The following is a 20,753-nucleotide window of genomic DNA, read 5'->3' as shown; positions in this document are numbered from 1 at the left end:
CCTCATCTATTGTATCCGCTGCTCTAGATGTCAACTTCTTTACATCGGCGAAGTTTCTAGAGTTTTATTGTCATGTGTCTAGAGACGGAATAAATGAAATACTTACAGGAGGCCAACAGATATGTTGATATATTACTCTGTAAATAAAAACATAATAAACCACGATATACTTACTTCTGTGTTTATCTTCTTCTTACCATCCGCCAAGATGCAAATGGCCCTTCCTGATGGAGCAATGACCCACTTGTGACCTCTCCCAATTCCGTGAGCTGCCTTTGCCGCTCACACTGTTGTCCGCTCTCCACGTCGACATCGACATTGTTGTTGTCAGTGCAGGGTTCCTGACCTGACCATGAAGGCTCATTGTCTTGGCAGCGTTGCAGGGTCGGCCTGGCCAAGCGTAGTACATCCCATTCTACGTCACAGACAGACCATTCAGTCCATCTTCTCCTGTCAATTCTGCGGCACCAGATAAACCCCCTTCCACCCATTCACCGCACTGACCAACAATGTCCTGAACTCGATAGACCCACACGAGTTTCTCCAACAGCCCCACCCACCCCATCACCCCATAACACATACGCTCTGCCTCAACCACATCTGTGGTGGCAGGTTCCACTTTCTCATTGCTGAATTCGTTAAGGAATATATTGAAGACCATTTTATTTTTTTAAATATATATAAATATATATTTTATCTTTGTCATTTGGTGTCTCCACAAGTAACGATACTTTCTCCGTTCCCTCTTGGTCAAATTCATCACTAATCCAAAATTACACTATCCGATCATCACGGACGTCTTACCCGGCTAAAACGCACAGCCACAACCTGTCCAGTCTATCCCGTCAGTATGGTATCATTCTAATTATCATTTTAATATTTTCTCCCTTTCTTTGGGCCTTGATATGTGAAGAGGAAAAAAATAGTCAAGGCAAATGTGGGTCCCTTGAAGACAGAAGCAGGGGAATTTATAATGGGGAACAAGGAAATGGCAGACGAGTTGAACCGGTACTTTGGTAGACTATTCCCCTCGGCTGAAGATTCTAAAACTAGATTCCCGCGATACCCCCCCCCTTCCCAACACCGGGTCTCCCACCGTCCCTCACGCCGCTCCCCCCACGCTGAGTCCACCATAGTCTTCCCCTTCCCGTCTCACGCGCCGATCGCGGGTCGATTCCGATCCCCCCTTCCCTCCGCCGCCGAGGCTCAGGTTTCCTAACGCGCCTACTCAATAGACAATGGACAATAGGTGCAGGAGGAGGCCATTCGGCCCTTCGAGCCAGCACCACCATTCAGTGTAATCATGGCTGATCATTCTCAATCATTACCCCGTTCCAGCCTTCTACCCATACCACCCGAATCCGCTATCCTTACGAGCTCTATCTCGCTCTCTCTGGAATGCATTCAGAGAATTGGCCTCCACTGCCTTCTGAGGCAGAGAATTCGACAGATTCACAACTCTCTGACTGAAAAAGTTTTTCCTCAACTCAGTTATAAAAGGCCTACCCCTTATTCTTAAACTGGCCCCTGGTTCTGTATCCCCCAACATTGGGAACATGTTTCCTGCCTCTAACGTGTCCAACCCCTTAATAATCTTATACGTTTCGATAACATCTCCTCTCATCCTTCTAAAATCGAGTGTATACAAGGGGGAATAAAACCAGGCGGAATGTAAATGTAGGAAGAGTGAAATAAACAGCAACTGCATTTAGAAGTGTTGATCCGACTCTTTTAAAAACATGGTATCGGATCCCGTCAACTGAACTTTTACACAAATCTAAGGATTCATACACTCATATTTGACCCATGGCATCCAGATCTCATCAGGATCATAAATGGTCGGAAATTTTCATCGGGACACGGAAAGGTTGGACATTGAACAAATTTGACATTGCAGTTGAACTTATTAGAAGTGGAGAGAATCATAGGTGATAGAAGCAGGATTAAGCCATTCGGCCCTTCAAGTCTACTCCGCCATTCAATCATGGCTGATCTATCTCTCCCTCCGAACCCCATTCTCCTGCCTTCTCCCCATAACCCCTGACACCCGTACGAATCAAGAATCTGTCTATCTCTGCCTTAAAAATATCCATTGATTTGGCCTCCACAGCACTCTGTGGTGAAGAAATCCACAGATTCACCACCCTCTGACTCAAGATATTCCTCCTCAATTGCCCAAAGGAACATCCTATCAATCTGAGCCTGTGACCTCTGTCGTAGATTCAATAGACAATAGGTGCAGGAGGAGGCCATTCGGCCCTTCGAGCCAGCGCCGCCATTCAATGTGATCATGGCTGATCATTCTCAATCAGTACCCTGTTCTTGCCTTTTTCCCATCCCCCCTGACTCCGCTATCTTTAAGAGCTCTATCCAGCTCTGTCTTGAATGCATTCAGAGAATTGGCCTCCACTGCCTTCTGAGGCAGAGAATTCCACAGATTCACAACTCTCTGACTGAAAAAGTTGTTCCTCATCTCAGTTCTAAATGGCCTACCCCTTATTCTTAAACTGTGGCCCCTTGTTCTGGACTCCCCCAACATCGGGAACATGTTTCCTGCCTCTAACGTGTCCAACCCGTTAATAATCTTATATGTTTCGATAAGAACTCCTCTCATCCTTCTAATCCTTCGAGTAGAAATATCTTCTCCACGTCAACTCTATCCAAGCCTTTTTCACTTATCGGTAAGTTTCAGATCGCCGGGCAGGCCACGGGTGCAACCCACGGGAATGTGAATAACACGAATGGGGTTTTATGTTGGCAGGAAGAACGTGGCAATGGTGAGCCTGGGAACAATTTAAGAAGGAGATGGTAACTGCACAATTACCAATAGCGATACGATACGATAAATCTGTATTTATCCCCGGAGGGAAATTGGTCTGCCAATTGGTCACGACAAACAACAAGGTACACGAAAAACATGAAATTAAAATTAAAATTTTAAAAGTGGAAAAGAGATAGAACGAGGGTACAACGAGATCTGGGTGTCCTAGTGCATCAGTTACTGAAAGGAAGTATGCAGGTACAAGCAGGCTGTGAAGAAAGCCAATGGAATGTTGGACTTCATGAAAAGAGGAGTTGAGTATAGGAGCAAAGAGGCCCTTCTGCAGTTGTACAGAGCCCGAGTGAGACCGCACTTGGAGTACTGTGTGCAGTTTTGTTCTCCAAATTTGAGGAAGGATATTCTTGCTATTGTGGGCGTGCAGCGTAGGTTTACTTGGTTAATTCCCGGAATGGCGGGACTGTCACATGTTGAAAGACTGGAGCGACTAGGCTTGTACACACTGGAATTTAGAAGGATGAGAGGGGACCTTATTGAAACATATAAGATTATTAAGGGGTTGGATGTAACTAGTAGAGTGGATAAGGGAGAACCAGTGGATGTGTTATATCTGGACTTCCAGAAGGCTTTCGACAAGGTCCCACATAAGAGATTAGTATGCAAACTTAAAGCACACGGTATTGTGGGTTCGGTATTGATGTGGATAGAGAACTGGCTGGCAGACAGGAAGCAAAGAGTAGGAATAAACGGGTCCTTTTTAGAATGGCAGGCAGTGACTAATGGGGTACCGCAAGGCTCAGTGCTGGGACCCCAGCTATTTACAATATATATTAATGATTTGGACAAGGGAATTGAATGCAACATCTCCAAGTTTGCGGATGACACGAAGCTGGGGGGCAGTGTTAGCTGTGAGGAGGATGCTAGGAGGCTGCAACGTGACTTGGATAGGTTAGGTGAGTGGGCAAATGCACGGCAGATGCAGTATAATGTGGATAAATGTGAGGTTATCCACTTTGGTGGCAAGAACAGGAAAGCAGACTATTACCTGAATGGTGGCCGATTAGGAGAAGGGGAGATGCAACGAGACCTGGGTGTCGTGGTACACCAGTCATTGAAAGTAGGCGTGCAGGTGCAGCAGGCAGTGAAGAAAGCGAATGGTATGTTGGCATTCATCGCAAGGGGATTTGAGTATAGGAGCAGGGAGGTTCTGCTGCAGTTGTACAGGGCATTGGTGAGACCACACCTGGAGTATTGCGTACTTTTTTGGTCTCCTAATCTGAGGAAAGACATTCTTGCCATAGAGGGAGCACAGAGAAGGTTCACCAGATTGATTCCTAGGATGGCAGGACTTTCATATGAAGAAAGACTGGATAGACTCGGCTTGTACTCGCTGGAATTTAGAAGATTGAGGGGGGATCTTATAGAAACTTACAAATTTCTTAAGGGGTTGGACAGGCTAGATGCAGGAAGATTGTTCCCGATGTTGCGGAAGTCCAGAACAAGGGGTCACGGTTTAAGGATAAGGGGGAAGTCTTTTTGGATCGAGATGAGAAATTTTGTTTTCACACAGAGAGTGGTGAATCTGTGGAATTCGCTGCCACAGAAGGTAGTTGAGGCCAGTTCATTTGCTATATTTAAGAGGGAGTTAAATGTGGCCCTTGTGGATAAAGGGACCAGGGGGTATGGAGAGAAGGCAGGTACGGGATACTGAGTTGGATGATCAGCCATGATATTGAAAGGCGGTGCAGGCTCGAAGGGCCGAATGGCCTACTCCTGCAACTATTTTCTATGTTTCTATGACACGTTAGAGGCAGGAAACATGTTCCCAATGTTGGGGGAGTCCAGAACCAGAGGCCACAGTTGAAGAATAAAGGGTCGGCCATTGAGAACGGAGATGAGGAAAAAAAATCACTCAGAGTTGTAAATCTGTGGAATTCTCTGTCACAGAAGGCAGTGGAGGCCAATTCCCTGGATGCTTTCATGACAGAGCTAGATAGAGCTCTTAAGGATAGTGGAGTCAGGGGTATGGGGAGAAGGCAGGAACGGGGTACGGTTTGAGAATGATCAGCCGTGATCACATTGAATGGTGGTGCTGGCTCGAGGGGCCGAATGGCTTCCAGCAGCTTTTTTTGCAGTCAATTAGCATTCATTATACGACGTGGCAGGGTGCGGAGTGGACAACGAGATACTGTAGGAATTCAGCCGCACCCTAAAGCAAATAGACTTCGAACCGCAAAGTGCCGGGAATTAAAATGGCTTCGAAAGACAAGGTCGAGAGTTTAACCGAGGAGGCAATTTGTCCCATCTGCCTGGATTTCTTCACCGACCCGGTTATACTGGAGTGCGGGCACAACTTCTGCCGCTACTGTATCACACAGAGTTGGGACAGGGAGGGGAGAAACTCCTGCCCGGAATGTAGAGAGGAGATTGCAGACCGCACCCTCAAAGTAAATCGGGCCTTGGCGAGACTGTCTGAGAAAGCTCGAGCACTGAGCCTGAATACAGAAGAGAAGGGAAGTAAGCTTTTCTGCGAGGAACATCAGGAAGAAATGAAGCTGTTTTGTGAAAATGACAAGAAACTGATCTGTCTGGTTTGTCAAGATCCGCTGGAACACAGAAACCAGAGCTTCCAGCCGATTAAAGAAGTTGTAGACATCTACAAGGTTAATGCAAACAGATTTGTATATTTATTTACCTTGTTCATTCTTTGTTGTCTAACGTCTATATTCTTTGATCCCAGGCTCGGGTAAAATCGGCCAAAGAATCTGTCACGAAAAATAAATCTGATATCGAAGAAATAGAACAGCAACAATTACGAAAGATTTCCAAAGTTCGGGTGAGGCCTTTCTGTCTGGAATTTTTATGTAACGTTGCTCATTTTAATGTGTAGTGGACATGTTGGATCAATTGACTGCTGAAATTAGGTGCGTTGGGAGGAAATGCAGATGCTGGTTTAAACCGAAGATCATGACAAAAAGCTGGAGTAACTCAACGCGTCTCTGGAGAGAATGAATGGGTGACGTTTCGGGACGAGACCCTTCTTCAGGCTGGTTAGAGATAAGGGAAACGAGGGAAAGGGAGTAGACGATGATGCAGAGAAATAAAGAACAATGAATAAAAGATATGCAAACAAGTAACGACGATAAAGGAAACATGCCATTGGGATGGGGTGAAAGTGAGAAGTTAGTGCGACTTGGGTGGGGGAGGGATAGAGAGAGGGAATGCCGGGGCTACCTGAAGTGAGAAAAGTCAATATTACTGGGCTGAAAGCTGCCCAAGCGAAATATGAGATGCTGTTCCTCCAATTTTGCAATTAGCCTCCCTCTGACAATGGAGGAGACCTAGGACAGAAAGGTCAGTGTGGGAATGGGAAGGAGAATTACACTTCTTTGTTTCAGGAAAATGTGAGAGAATTTGATTGATTAGATAATTCTGACAACCGGACGCTGATGGGCTATATGGTCACTTATTCTGTAAGCAAAAACAATACAGAAATATATTATGTTAATCTTCAGCATTCATTTGACAGGAAGAGTCACACAGCCTTCAGTCCCATGTCATATCCCAGTTTGTTGAACTGCACCAGATTATCACTGAGAAAGAAAAGTACTTCCTCAAAGATATCCGCGAAGGTGAGCAGCGGATTCTAAATCTAATGGAGAAAAATCTTCGGGAGATTCAAGAGAATTTAAATTCTATTCAGGAGAAACTCCTGCGTTTACAGGAACTGATGGAACAAAAAGACAGCATGAAATTTCTAAAGGTAAGGAAGTCTATTTAAATTTGCTTCTATAAATGTGCAACATCACAAAATGGCGTCTGATATATTTGAAACAAATTCAACTATGTTGTCTATTGTCTATGCACCTGCAGTTCCTTCCTACACATCACTAACATCATATTCAATAGACAAGAGATAACAAGTGCAGGAGTAGACCATTCAGCCCTTTGAGCCAACAACTCCATTCAATGTGATCATGGCTGATCATTCTCAATCAGTACCCCGTTCCTGCCTTCTCCCCATAACCCCTGACTCCGCTATCCTTCAGAGCTCTATCTAGCTCTCTCTTGGATGCATTCAGAGAAATGTCCTCCACTGCCTTCTGAGGCAGAGAATTCCACAGATTCACAACTCTCTGACTGAAAAGGTTTTCCACATCTCCGTTCCAAATGGCCTACCCCTTATTCTTAAACTGTGGCCTCTGGTTCTGGACTCCCCCAACATTGGGAACATGTTTCCTGCCTCTAACGTGTCCAACCTCTTAATAATCTTATATGTTTCGATAAGATCCCCTCTAATCCTTCTAAATTCCAGTGTGTACAAGCCTAGTCGCTCCAGACTTTCAACATACGAGAGTCCCGCCATTCCGGGAATTAACCTAGTAAACCTACGCTGCACGCCCTCAATAGCAAGAGTATCTATCCTCTATCTAGCTCTCTCTTGAAAGCATCCAGAGAATTGGCCTCCACTGCCTTCTGAGGCAGAGAATTCCACAGATTCACAACTCTCTGGCTGAAAAAGTTTCTCTTCATCTCCGCTCTAAATGGCCTAATCCTTATTCGGCTGAAACGCACACCCTGTCCAGACTATCCTGTCAGCATCGTGTAATTTTTAGAATAATTTATATACTTCCTTCATCGGTTCTATGTCTGCAATATCATTATTCTTCTCTGTGTGTCAGTGGGAGTGAGAGTGGAGAAATGGTAATTTTTAACAGGTATTAATCTGGGTGAAATTCATGCTCTCAGTAGTTCCGTCTCGGTCAATTCAGTCTTGTGTTTTATTTATTTCAGGAGGAAGCTGTTCGCAAGCGAAGGTAGGGCATGTTCTTCACTGAAACTCTACATGTAACATATTTCCTCATAAAAATCAATGCACAATTTGGAATCAGCTATTTAATATTTGCAGGATTAGTGATGAGATCCATTCATTGTCAGTGAAAGATGGTGCCATAACGGCTGCAAAATTCAACCACCTCTTTTTGTTGAAGACAACGTTGATAGAAACGTTGGACTGCATTAAACAAGGTAAAACATATGGACTTATTTCAGTTGGTTTGTGGGACATATTGATGTTTTTATGTGATGCAAAGATTGTTCAAGGTAGTGCACTGAATGGTAATTGGAGTTTCATTCCTGCGCCAACCCACGGGCTGAGAAACCTCACGCACACATGGTCAGCTGGAGATGTTAGATCCTGGAACACATGCAACACAGGAGCACGATACAACAAATACCCAGGCTGTTGGATGAACCAATGCATCCCGACCCACCCACTCCGCAAAAACACGCTGACCTATGAGTTTGAATTCTACCACGGTAGTCAGGAAATTGGAAGTAACGGAATTAAATTATAATGTACAACGAATGAGCAGTATTGTCATGAGGATACGACGGTGTCCTGTGGAGATCTGTGCCATGGGCCCTGCCTAACCTGTGAGTGACTGTCGAAAACTCTGGTTGACTCGGGTCTGCCCCCTGTTGGACCCTTGAGCCGCACAGACTTTCTCAAACCCCACACTGATGCATTGTAAGAACGAGACCGGATAGATCTCGGCCCAAGATCTAGTCTCAGAAAAGCACGCACAGTTTCATCGGCTTGACATATATACCCTTAAACACATTCACAAGAAAAAAAACTCCCGTTCGTGGGCACAACCTCCTCCATTTACGTTCCCACTGTAAACTGGATTTGATCATCTTTAGGCACAGTGAATATATTTACCTGAGTAACCCACAGACTCTGTAGTAACATACACTAAGAGTCAGGAAATTATGTTTCAGGTTTCCAGGACTTGGAGTATTTTGTGCAGTTCTGGTCATCCCTTTGCAGGAAGAATGTGGATGCCTTGGGAAATGTGCAGAAGAGGTTTACTAGAATGCTGCCTGGATTAGAGGGAATTAGCTATTAGGAGAGGTCGGATACATTTGCTTGTTTCATATGGAGTGTCAAAGGCTGAGAGGAAACTGATAGAATTATTTTTAATTATGAGAGGCATAGACAGGGTTGACAGTCAGAACCCTTTTCGCAGAGTGGAATTGTATAGACAATAGACAATAGGTGCAGGAGTAGGCCATTCGGCCCTTCAAGCCAGCACCGCCATTCAATGTGATCATGGCCGATCATTCACAATCAGTACCCCGATCCTGCTCTCTCCCCACACCCCCTGACTCCACTATCATTAACAGTTCAATCTAACTCTCTCTTGAACCAAGCATCGAGAAAATTGGCTTCCACTGCCTTCTGAAGCAGAAAATTCCACAGATTTACAACTCTCTGAGTGAAAAAGGTTTTCCTCATCTCCGTTCTAAATGGCCTACTCCTTATTCTTAAACCGTGGCCCCTGGTTCTGGACTCCCCCAACATTGGGAACATGTTTCCTGCCTCTAGCGTGTCCAATCCCTTAATAATCTTATATGTTTCAATGAGATCCCCTCTCATCCTTCTAAATTCCAGTGTAGCCAAGACTACAGAGCATAGCTTTCTGTTGTCCATCTTAGGTGGCAGGGGGAGGGGAAAGAAAACTCGGGGCAAATTTTCAGTTTTCCGCCCGGCTGTGCCTGAGGCCTAGCGGCTTCTCCCCCGGTCCCGGGGCCGCGCTGCCCGAGTCTCCCCCCGACCCCCGGGGACTCTCTGATTCTCTGCTTCTCCCCCCAGACTCCGTCACCCTGGATGTGGAAACAGCGAGTCCGCTGCTCGAGGTGTCTGAGGATCGGAAGAGTGTGAGATGGACCGGGATGTGGAGGAGTCTCCCTGACACCGGGAAGAGGTTTACAGACTGGCCGTGTGTGCTGGGATCGGAGGGATTCACATCGGGGAGACATTACTGGGAGGTGGAGTTGGCGGGGAGTCTGGAGTCCCAGATCTGGAGTCTGGGAGTCGCCTCTGAGTTTGTGGGGAGGAAGGGACCGGCCGCACTGACCCCAGAGAATGGAATCTGGAGCATCAGGCGGATGGGTGACGAGTTTGATGCACTCACCTCCCCTCCATCCCCTCTCCCCGCCCGTCCCATTCCCGGGAAGGTGGGAGTTTATCTTAGTTACGAGTCCGAGACAGTTTCATTTTACGACGCGGACACCAAGTCCCATCTCCACACCTTCACTGGGAATAAATTCACGGAGAAACTTTATCCTTTCTTCGGGATCTGGGATGAAGACCAGTGGCTGAGAATCTGCTCCGTTTCCGCTCCGTGTCAGTAATTAACAAATTCTATCAATCCTTCACCAGCACCTGGAATATAGTTAAATCACCTCCGTTCTTTAAGATGTTAAACAAGTCTGTTCCGGGAATCGATGACCATAAAACTCCTAGACAGCCGCCTGTGATGATGATGATGATGATAATAATAATAATAATAATAATAATAATAATAATAATAATAATAATAATAATAATAATAATAATAATAATAATAATAATAATAATAATAATAATAATAATAATATTAATAATAATAATAATAATAATAATAATAATAATATTAATAATAATAATAATAATAATAAATTCCTTTATTTGTCCCACACCGTGGAAATTTACAGTGTTACTGCAGCAAAGTGGATAACAGGAGATATTCATTATAAATAAAAATAAAGACAAGGATAAATTGTTATCAGTTTACTGTGTATTCCTTAACTGTTACTGTTGACTCGGCTGTTGGGAGCAGTGCTGGTTGTGCAGTCTCACAGCAGCGGGAAGGAAGGATCTCCGATATTGCTCCTTCACGCACTTGGGGTGAGGCAGTCTGTCACTGAAGGAGCTATTCAGTGCAGTGACTGTGTCCTGTATCTCGTTTAATATGTTTGATCCTGAAATGTCCTTGGAAATGGCCGAGGGAACCGTTGAGAGGGCATGTGGGATGTGCAATAAATGCAGGTTCTACAGATGTGCCCGGCGTGTAATTTAGCTCATGGGTTCAATTTATTTCCTTAAAAACGATAGCTGGTGTTATTAATGTCAATATTCTGTTAAGTGTCGTTTCAATTTAGTTCAGTTTATGGTTGCGTGAACCGAGGTACTGCGAGACGTTTTCGTTGCGTGCTATCCAGTCAACAATACAATACAATACAATACAATGTATCTTTATTGTCATTGTACAGGGGTACAACGAGATTGGGAATGCGCCTCCCATACGATGCAATAATTTAATTAATTTAAACAACAACAACCCAACGAGATTGTAACAGTTTTAAGACAGAATAAACTGCAAGTAGATCTGTGCCGGATCACTGTGCGATGTGACCATCGGGCTCAGCAGGACCGGTTCATAGCAGCTATGGCCCTGGGAATGAAGCTGTTCCTGAGGCTGGAGGTGCGGGCGTAGAAGGCCTTGTATCGTCTGCCCGATGGAAGGAGTTCGAACAGACTGTTGCAGGGATGTGAAGAGTCTTTGTGGATGCTGGTGGCTTTTCTGAGGCATCGTGTGTTATAAATGCCCACCAAGGCTGGTAGCTGTGTTCCGATGGTCCTCTGAGCTCTATGGACTACCCGCTGAAGTGCTTTCCTTTCTGCCTCCGTGCAGCTGAGGTACCACACAGGGATGCCATGTGTTAGGATGCTCTCTATGGTGCAGCGGTAGAATGTCGTCAGCAGCTGTTGGGGTAGACCAGACTTCTTCAGTGTTCTTAGGTAAAGACTGCACATGATTACAATCGAGCCGTTCACAGTGCACACGTAAACGATAAAGAGAATAACGTTTAGTGCAAGATAAAGTCCAGTAAAGTCCGATTAACGATAGTCCGAGGGTCTCCAAAGAGGCAAATGGTCGTTCAGGGCCGCTTTCCAGTTGGTGAGAGGTTGGTTCAGTTGCAGATGGACATGATAAGGGAATAACGTTTAGCCCAAGTTAAAGCCAGCAAAGTCCGATCAATTGTAGGAAATAAAACTGCAGATGCTGGTTTAAATCGAAAGTAGACACAAAATGCTGGAGTAACTCAGCGGGTCAAGCAGCATCTCGGGAGAGAAGGAATGGGTGACGTTTCGGGTCGAGACCCTTCTTCCGACGGGATCAAGTCCGTTCAAGGATCGCCCGAGCGTCACCAATGATTTAGGGCGTAGTTCAGCGCGGCTTTAGATCTGAAAGGATAATTAACGCTAATATCAAAAGCATTTTAAAGAGGAAATCGGAACTCGGTGTCTATAGTCACAAGAGACGGCAGATACTGGAATCTTCAACAAAAGACAAAGTGCTGGAGTAACTCAGTGAGTCGGACAGCGTCTGCGGGGGGAACTGGACAGACGAGGTTTCAGATTGGGACCCTTCTTCAGCTTGTCCGCCTCCTTGTTCTCCGCCTTTTCCTCGTCCTCCTAGATTGCGTTCATGTCACCGGCGCTGCTCTCGGGTCGGTGAAGTCACCCGGCATCCAAATCTGCTCGATCTCTCTACCTAAGCCCCCTGCCCCTCCCCCTCACCCCCCTCAACCCACCCCTCACCCCGCCACGCCCCGGTGACTGTCCAAACTGATTAATCCAGCAATTATTTCTTAATTGTCGCGAAGTTTCAAGAGTTTTATTGTCATGTGTCTAGAGACGGAATAAATGAAATACTTGCAGGAGGCCAACAGATATGTTGATATATTACTCTGTAAATAAAAACATAATAAACCATGATGTACTTACTTCTGTGTTTATCTTCTTCTTACCATCCGCCAGGATGCAAATGGCCCTTCCTGATGGAGCAATGACCCACTTGTGACCTCTCCCAATTCCGTGAGCTGCCTTTGCCGCTCACACTGTTGTCCGCTCTCCACGTCGACATCGACATTGTTGTTGTCAGTGCAGGGTTCCTGACCTGACCATGAAGGCTCATTGTCTTGGCAGCGTTGCAGGGCCGGCCTGGCCATTCGTAGTACATCCCATTCTACGTCACAGACAGACCATTCAGTCCATCTTATCCTGTCAATTCTGCGGCACCAGATAAACCCCCTTCCACCCATTCACCGCACTGACCAACAATGTCCTGAACTCAATAGACCCACACGTGTTTCTCCAACAGCCCTCCCACCCCATAACACATACTCTCTGCTTCAACCACATCTGTGGTGGCACGTTCCATTTTCTCATTGCTGAATTCCTTAAGGAATATATTGAAGACCATTTTATTTTAAATATATATATTTTTATATTTATTTTATCTTTGTCATTTCGTGCCTCCACAAGTAAAGATACTTTCTCCGTTCCCTCTTGGTCAAATTCATCACAAATCTAAAATTACACTATCCGATCATCACGGACATCTTACCCGGCTAAAACGCACAACCACAATTTGTCCAGTCTATCCCGTCAGTATGGTATCATTCTAATTATAATTTTAATATTTTCTCCCTTGATTCACTGTCTGCAATATATCTGCTTTGCCCTGTGAATCCGAGGGAGTGAGAGTTGGCAATGGGACTGTTTAACACCTTGTAATAAATAGGGTAAACTTCCTGGTTGCGAGGATGTCGACGGTCTGTCTCAGTCAATTCAGATTTATGTTTTATTTATTTCAGGAGGAAACTGATTGTAAGAGGAGGTAAGACTTGCTATTCACTGACACTCTGCATGGACCCGTAACATATTTCCTAGAAAAATCATTGCTCAGTTTGTAATCAGCTATTAAATATTTGTTGGGTCAGAGGTGACGAGCAGCCACTGTTGGTGAGAGATGATTCCATACCCGTTGAGAAATTCAACCATCTCTTTTTGTTGAAGACAGTTTTGAAGAAAACGTTTGACTCCATTAAGCAAGGTAAAACATATAGATTTATTTCATTAATATATATTGTAAATAACTGGGGTCCCAGCACTGAGCCTTGCGGTACCCCACTAGTCACTGCCTGCCATTCCGAAAAGGACCCGTTTATTCCTACTCTTTGCTTCCTGTCCGCCAACCAATTCTCTATCCACCTCAACACTGAACCCCCAATACCATGTGCTTTAAGTTTGTACCCCAATCTCCTATGTGGGACCTTGTCGAAGGCCTTCTGAAAGTCCAGATATAACACATCGACTGGTTCTCCTTTATCCACTCTACTAGTTACATCCTCGAAAAATTCTATAAGATTCGTCATACATTATTAATGATTTGGACGAGGGAATTGAATGCAACATCTCTAAGTTTGCGGATGACACGAAGCTGGGTGGCAGTGTTAGCTGCGAGGAGGATGCTAGGAGGCTGCAGAGTGACTTGGATAGATTAGGCGAGTGGGCAAATGCATGGCAGATGCAATATAATGTGGATAAATGTGAGGTTATCCACTTTGGCGGCAAGAACAGGAAAGCAGAGTATGACCTGAATGGTGACCGATTGGGAGAAGGGGAGATGCAACGGGACCTGGGTGTCATGATGCACCAGTTATTGAAAGCAAGCATGCAGGTGCAGCAGGCAGTGAAGAAAGCGAATGGTATGTTGGCATTCATAGCAAGAGGATTTGAGTTTAGGAGCAGGGAGGTTCTGTTGCAGTTGTACAAGGCCTTGGTGAGACCGCACCTGGAGTATTGTGTGCAGTTTTGGTCTCCTAACCTGAGGAAAGACGTTCTTGCCTTAGAGGGAGTACAGAGAAGGTTCACCAGATAGATCCCTGGGATGGCGGGACTTACATATGAGGAAAGACTGGATAGACTGGGCTTGTACTCGCTGGAATTTAGAAGACTGAGGGGGGATCTTATAGAAACATATAAAATTCTTAAGGGGTTGGAGAGGCTAGATGCGGGAAGATTGTTCCCGATGTTGGAGGAGTCCAGAACCAGGGGTCACAGCTTAAGGATAAGGGGGAAGTCTTTTAGGACCGAGATGAGAAAACATTTCTTCACACAGAGAGTGGTGAGTCTGTGGAATTCTCTGCCACAGAAGGTAGTTGAGGCCAGTTCATTGGCTATATTTAAGAGGGAGTTAGATGTGGCCCTTTTTGCTAAAGGGATCAGGGGGTATGGAGAGAAGGCAGGTACAGGCTACTGAGCTGAATGATCAGCCATGATCATATTGAATGGCGGTGCAGGCTCGAAGGGCCGAATGGCCTACTCCTGCACCTATTTTCTATGTTTCTATGTTTCTATGTTTCATAAATCCATGCTGATTTTGTCCGATGATTTCACCACTTTCCAAATGCGATGCTATCACATCTTTAATAACTGACTCTAGCATTTTCCCCACTACCGATGTTAGGCTAACTGGTCTATAATTCCCCGTTTTCTCTCTCCCTCCCTTTTTAAAAAGTGGGGTTACATTAGCTACACTCCAATCCTCAGGAACTACTCCAGAATCTAAAGAGTTTTGAAAAATTATCACTAATGCATCCACTATTTCTGAGGCTACTTCCTTAAGCACTCTGGGATGCAGCCTATCTGGCCCTGGGGATTTATCGGCCTTTAATCCATTTAATTTACCTAACACCACTTCCCGACTAACCTGGATTACCCTCAGTTCCTCCATCTCGGTAGACCCCCGGTCCCCTGCTATTTCCGGCAGATTATTTATGTCTTCCCTAGTGAAGACAGAACCAAAGTATTTGTTCAATTGGTCTGCCATCTCCTTGTTCCCTATGGTCAATTCACCTGTTTCCAACTGCAAGGGACCTACATTTGTCTTAACTAGTCTTTTTCTCTTCCCATATCTATAAAAGCTTTTGCAGTCAGTTTTTATGTTCCCTGCCAGTTTTCTCTCATAATCTATTTTCCCTTTCCTAATTAAGCCCTTTGTCCTCCTCTGCTGGACTCTGAATTTCTCCCAGTCCTCTGGTATGATACTTTTTCTGGCTAATTTATATGCTTCATCTTTTGTTTTAATACTATCCTTGATTTCCCTTGTTAGCCACGGATGCACTACCTTTCCTGGTTTGTTCTTTTGCCAAACTGGGATGAACAATTGTTGTAGTTCATCCATGCAATCTTTAAATGCCTTCCATTGCATGTCCACCGTCAACCCTTTTAGTATAAATTGCCAGTCTATCTTGGACAATTCACGTCTCATACCCTCAAAGTTACCTTTCTTTAAGTTCAGAACACTTGTTTCTGAATTGACTTTGTCACTCTCCATCCTAATGAAGAACTCCACCATATTATGGTCACTTTTGCCCAAGGGGCCTCGCACAACAAGACTACTAACTAACCCTTCCTCATTACTGAATACCCAGTCTAGAATGGCCTGCTCTCTCGTTGGTTCCTCGACATGTTGGTTTAGAAAACCATCTCGTAAACATTCCAAGAAATCCTCTTCCTCAGCACCCCTGCCAATTTGGTTCACCCAATCTATACGTAGATTGAAGTCACCCATTATAACTGCTGCACCTTTAGTGCACGCATTTCTAATTTCCTGTTTGATGCCATCCCCAACCTCACTACTGCTGTTAGGTGGCCTGTACACAACTCCCACTAGCGTTTTCTGCCCCTTAGTGTTTCGCAGCTCTACCCATATCGATTCCACATCCTCCAAGCTAATGTCCTTCCTTTCCACTGCGTTAATCTCCTCTCTAACCAGCAACGCTACCCCATCTCCTTTCCCTTTCTGTCTATCCCGCCTGAATATAGAATATCCCTGGATATTGAACTCCCAGCCTTGGTCGCCCTGGAGCCACGTCTCTGTAATCCCAACTACATCATAATCATTAACAACTATCTCCACATTTAATTCATCCACCTTATTACGTATACTCCTTGCAATGAGACACAAAGCCTTCAGGCTTGTTTTTATAACACTCTTGCCCCTTATATAATTATGTGGCAAAGTGGTCTTTTTTGATTTTTGCCCTGGATTTGTCTGCCTGCCACTTTTACTTTTCACCTTGCTACCTATTGTTTCTACCCTCATTTTATACCTCTCTGTCTCTCTGCTCTTGTTCCCATCCCCCTGCCATATTAGTTTAAATCCTCCCCGACAGCACTAGCAAACACTCCCCCAAGGACATTCGTTCCATTCCAGCTCAGGTGCAGACCGTACTGCTTGTAACAGTCCCACCTCTCCCAGAACTGGTTCCAATGTCCCAGAAATTCGAGATATATTTGAATCAAATTCAACCATGTTGTCTATTGTCTATGCATCTGCAGTTCCTTCCTACACATCACTAACATCATATTCAATAGACAATAGACAACAAGTGCAGAAGTAGACCATGCAGCCCTTCGAGCCAGCAACTCCATTCAATGTGATCATGGCTGATCATTCACAATCAGTACCCCGTTCCTTCCTTCTGCCCATACCCCATGACTCCACTTTCATTAAGAGCTCTATCTAACTCTCTCTTGAAAGCATCCAGAGAATTGGCCTCCACTGCCTTCTGAGGCAGAGAATTCCACAGATTCACAACTCTCTGGCTGAAAAGTTTTTTCCTCATCTCCGTTCTCAGTGGCCTACCCCTTATTCGGCCGAAACGCACAATCTGTCCAGACTATCCTGTCAGCATCGTGTAATATTCAGAATAATTTTTATACTTCCTCCATCGGTTCTATGTCTGCAATATCATTATTCTTCTCTGTGTGTCATTGGGGGTGAGAGTGGAGAAATGGGAATTTTTAACACCTCGTAATAATCTGGGTGAAATTCATGCTCTCAGTAGTTCTGCCTCGGTCAATTCAGTCTTGTCTTTTATTTATTTCAGGAGGAAGCTGCTCGCAAACGAAGGTAGGGCATGTTCTTCACTGAAACTCTGCATGTAACATATTTCATCATAAACATCAATGCACAATTTGTAATCAGTTCTTTAATATTTGCAGGATTAGTGATGAGGCGAATTCATTTTCATTGACAGATGGTGCCTTAACGGCTGAAAAATTCAACCACCTCTTTTTGTTGAAGGCAGTGTTGATAGAAAAGTTTGACTCCATTAAACAAGGTAAAACATATGGACTTATTTCACTTGGTTTGTGGGACACATTGATGTTTTTATGTGATGCAAAGATTGGCCAGGATAAAGCTCTGAATGGTAATTGGAGTTTCATTCATGCACCAACACACGGGCTGAGAAGCCTCACGCACACATAGTCAGCTGGAGATGTGAGTTCCTGGAACACATGCAACACAGGAGCACGATACATCAGATACCCAGGCTGTTGGATGAACCAATGCATCCCGACCCACCCACAGCGCAAAAACACGCTAATCTATCAGTTTGAATTCTATCACGGTAGTCAGGAAATTGGGGGGATGGAGATGGGGGGAGGGGAAAGGGGGGAGGGGAAGGTGCTGCACCAATGCAGTAGAGGTTTGGGCCCAAAGGGTCCACTTGGTCTAGTCTTCTTTAAAACTCCTTCCTCTCACTTGAATCCAATAACCTTGTTTTTGATACCATTAAAATGGGGAACTGAATCTGACAAACTACCCCCTCTCTGTCTCTCGTAAACTTGTAAAGTTCTCCCAGGTCTCCAAATCGGCATTATTCAAGTCCTCCAATGGAGGCTACATCCCGGTGAACCTCCTTTGCACTCTCTCCAGCACAGTCACATCTTTCCTCCTGTATCACCTAAATATAGCGACCTCATTCTTAATTACCTCCAGTAGACATTTAACTCGTCAACTGTCCCGCCAATCAAGCCCCCATTTTCACTCAATATCACGCCCGCACACCCATCCAACCACCATTTCTCCTACCTCCTCTCTCCCAATTGCATCTGCTTGCCCACGACATACCACAACTCTCGCCTCTACCTCAGGAGAAATATCCGGGAAGGATTTCTGTTGTCCATCTTACGTGTTAGGGGGAGGGGGAAGAAAACTCCGGACAAATTTTCAGTTGTCCGCCCGCCTGTGCCTGAGGCCGAGCGGCCTCTCCCCCGGTCCCGGGGCCGCGCTGCCCGAGTCTCCCCCCGACCCCCGGGGACTCTCTGATTCTCTGCTTCTCCCCCCAGTCTCCGTCACCCTGGATGTGGAAACAGCTGGTTCGTGGCTCGAGGTGTCTGAAGATCGGAAGAGGGTGAGAGGGACCGGGACCCGGAGGCGTCTCCCTGACACCGGGAAGAGGTTTACAGGCAGTGCATGTGTGCTGGGATCGGAGGGATTCACATCGGGGAGACATTACTGGGAGGTGGAGGTGGCGGGGAGTGAGTACTGGAGTCTGGGAGTCGCCGCAGAGTCTGTGGAGAGGAAGAGACCGGTCACACTGACCCCGGAGACTGGAATCTGGAGCATCTGGCGGCGGGATGACGAGTTTGCTGCATTCACCTCCCCTCCATCCCGTCTCCCCGCCCGTCCCAACCCCGGGAGGGTGGGAGTTTATCTCAGTTACGAGTCCGGGACAGTTTCATTTTACGACGCGGACACCAAGTCCCATCTCCACACCTTCACCGGGAATAAATTCACGGAGAAACTTTATCCTTTCTTCGGGATCTGGGTTGCAGGCCAGTGGCTGAGAATCTGCTCCGGTTCCGCTCCGTGTCAGTAATTAACAAATTCTATCAATCCTTCACCAGCACCTGGAATATAGTTAAATCACCTCCGTTCTTTAAGATGTTAAACAAGTCTGTTCCGGGAATCAATGACCATAAAACTCCTAGACTGCCGCCTGTGATAATAATAATGATAATAATAATATAATAATAATAATAATAATAATAATAATAATAATAATAATAATAATAATATATTCCTTTATTTGTGGAAATTTGCAGTGTTACAGCAGCAAAGTGGATGAGGAGACATTCATTATAAATAAAAATAAAGACAAGGATAAATTGTCATCAGTTTACTGTGTATTCCTTAACTGTTACTGTTGACTCGTCTGTTGGGAGCAGTGCTGGTTGTGCAGTCTCACAGCAGCGGGAAGGAAGGACCTCCGATATCTCTCCTTCACGCACTTGGGGTGAGGCAGTCTGTCACTGAAGGAGCTACTCAGTGCAGTGACTGTGTCCTGCATCTCGTTTAATATGTTTGATCCTGAAATGGCCGAGGGAACCGTTGAGAGGGCATGTGGGATGTGCAATAAATGCAGGTCCTACAGATGTGCCCGGCGTGTAATTTAGCTCATGAGTTCAATTTATTTCCTTAAAACCGATAGCAGACGTTATTAATGTCAATATTCTGTTAAGTGTCGTTTCAATTCAGTTCAGTTTATTGTTGCGTGAACCGAGGTACAGTGAGACGTTTTCGTTGCGTGCTACCCAGTCAACAATACAATACAATACAATATATCTTTATTGTCATTGTACAGGGGTACAACGAGATTGGGAATGCGCCTCCCATACGATGCAATAATTTAATTAATTTAAACAACAACAACCCAACGAGACAAATTGTAACAGTTTTAAGACAGAATAAAGTGCAAGTAGATCTGTGCCGGATCACTGTGCGATGTGACCATCCGGCTCAGCAGGACCGGTTCATAGCAGCTATGGCCCTGGGGATGAAGCTGTTCCTGAGTCTGGAGGTGCGGGCGTAGAAGGCCTTGCATCGTCTGCCCGATGGAAGGAGTTCGAACAGACTGTTGCAGGGGTGTGAAGAGTCTTTGTGGATGCTGGTGGCTTTTCTGAGGCATCGTGTGTTGTAGATGCCATCCAAGGCTGGTAGCTGTGTTCCGATGGTCCTCTGAGCTCTACGGACTACCCGCTGAAGAGCTTTCCTTTCTGCCTCCGTGCAGCTGAGGTACCACGGAGTGAGGGGGTATGGGGAGAAGGCAGGAACGGGGTACTGATTGAGAGTGATCAGCCATGATCGCATTGAATGGCGGTGCTGGCTCGAAGGGCTGAATGGCCTACTCCTGCACCTATTGTCTATTGTCTATTGTCACATAGGGATGCCATGTGTTAGGATGCTCAATATGGTGCAGCGGTAGAATGTCGTCAGCAGCTGTTGAGGTAGACCAGACTTCTTCAGTGTTCTTATGTAAAGACTGCACATGATTACAATCGAGCCGTTCACAGTGCACACGTAAACGATAAAGGGAATAACGTTTAGTGCAAGATAAAGTCCAGCAAAGTCCGATTAAAGATAGTCCGAGGGTCTCCAAAGAGGCAAATGGTCGTTCAGGGCCGCTTTCCAGTTGGTGAGAGGCTGGTTCAGTTGCAGAT

General features: G+C 45.4%; 1 protein-coding gene across 1 annotated transcript in view; it reads left to right on the top strand.

The window, feature by feature from the left end:
- The first annotated feature begins 5,031 nt into the window (after positions 1 to 5,031).
- Positions 5,032 to 20,753, top strand: part of LOC144602585 (E3 ubiquitin-protein ligase TRIM39-like) — a 43,098-nt gene continuing 27,376 nt past the window's right edge. The window contains exons 1-6 of the mRNA XM_078415713.1: positions 5,032 to 5,442; positions 5,520 to 5,615; positions 6,309 to 6,542; positions 7,771 to 7,807; positions 17,354 to 17,376; positions 18,578 to 19,128. Coding sequence (XP_078271839.1) covers positions 5,032 to 5,442; positions 5,520 to 5,615; positions 6,309 to 6,542; positions 7,771 to 7,807; positions 17,354 to 17,376; positions 18,578 to 19,128 — 1,352 coding nt within the window. The remainder of the gene's footprint in view (positions 5,443 to 5,519; positions 5,616 to 6,308; positions 6,543 to 7,770; positions 7,808 to 17,353; positions 17,377 to 18,577; positions 19,129 to 20,753) is intronic.

The sequence above is a fragment of the Rhinoraja longicauda genome, chromosome 19 (assembly GCF_053455715.1).
Source record: "Rhinoraja longicauda isolate Sanriku21f chromosome 19, sRhiLon1.1, whole genome shotgun sequence".
NCBI lineage: Eukaryota > Metazoa > Chordata > Chondrichthyes > Rajiformes > Arhynchobatidae > Rhinoraja > Rhinoraja longicauda.
The sequence above is the reverse complement of the archived record's forward strand: the minus strand, read 5'-3'. Positions and strand labels throughout refer to the sequence as shown.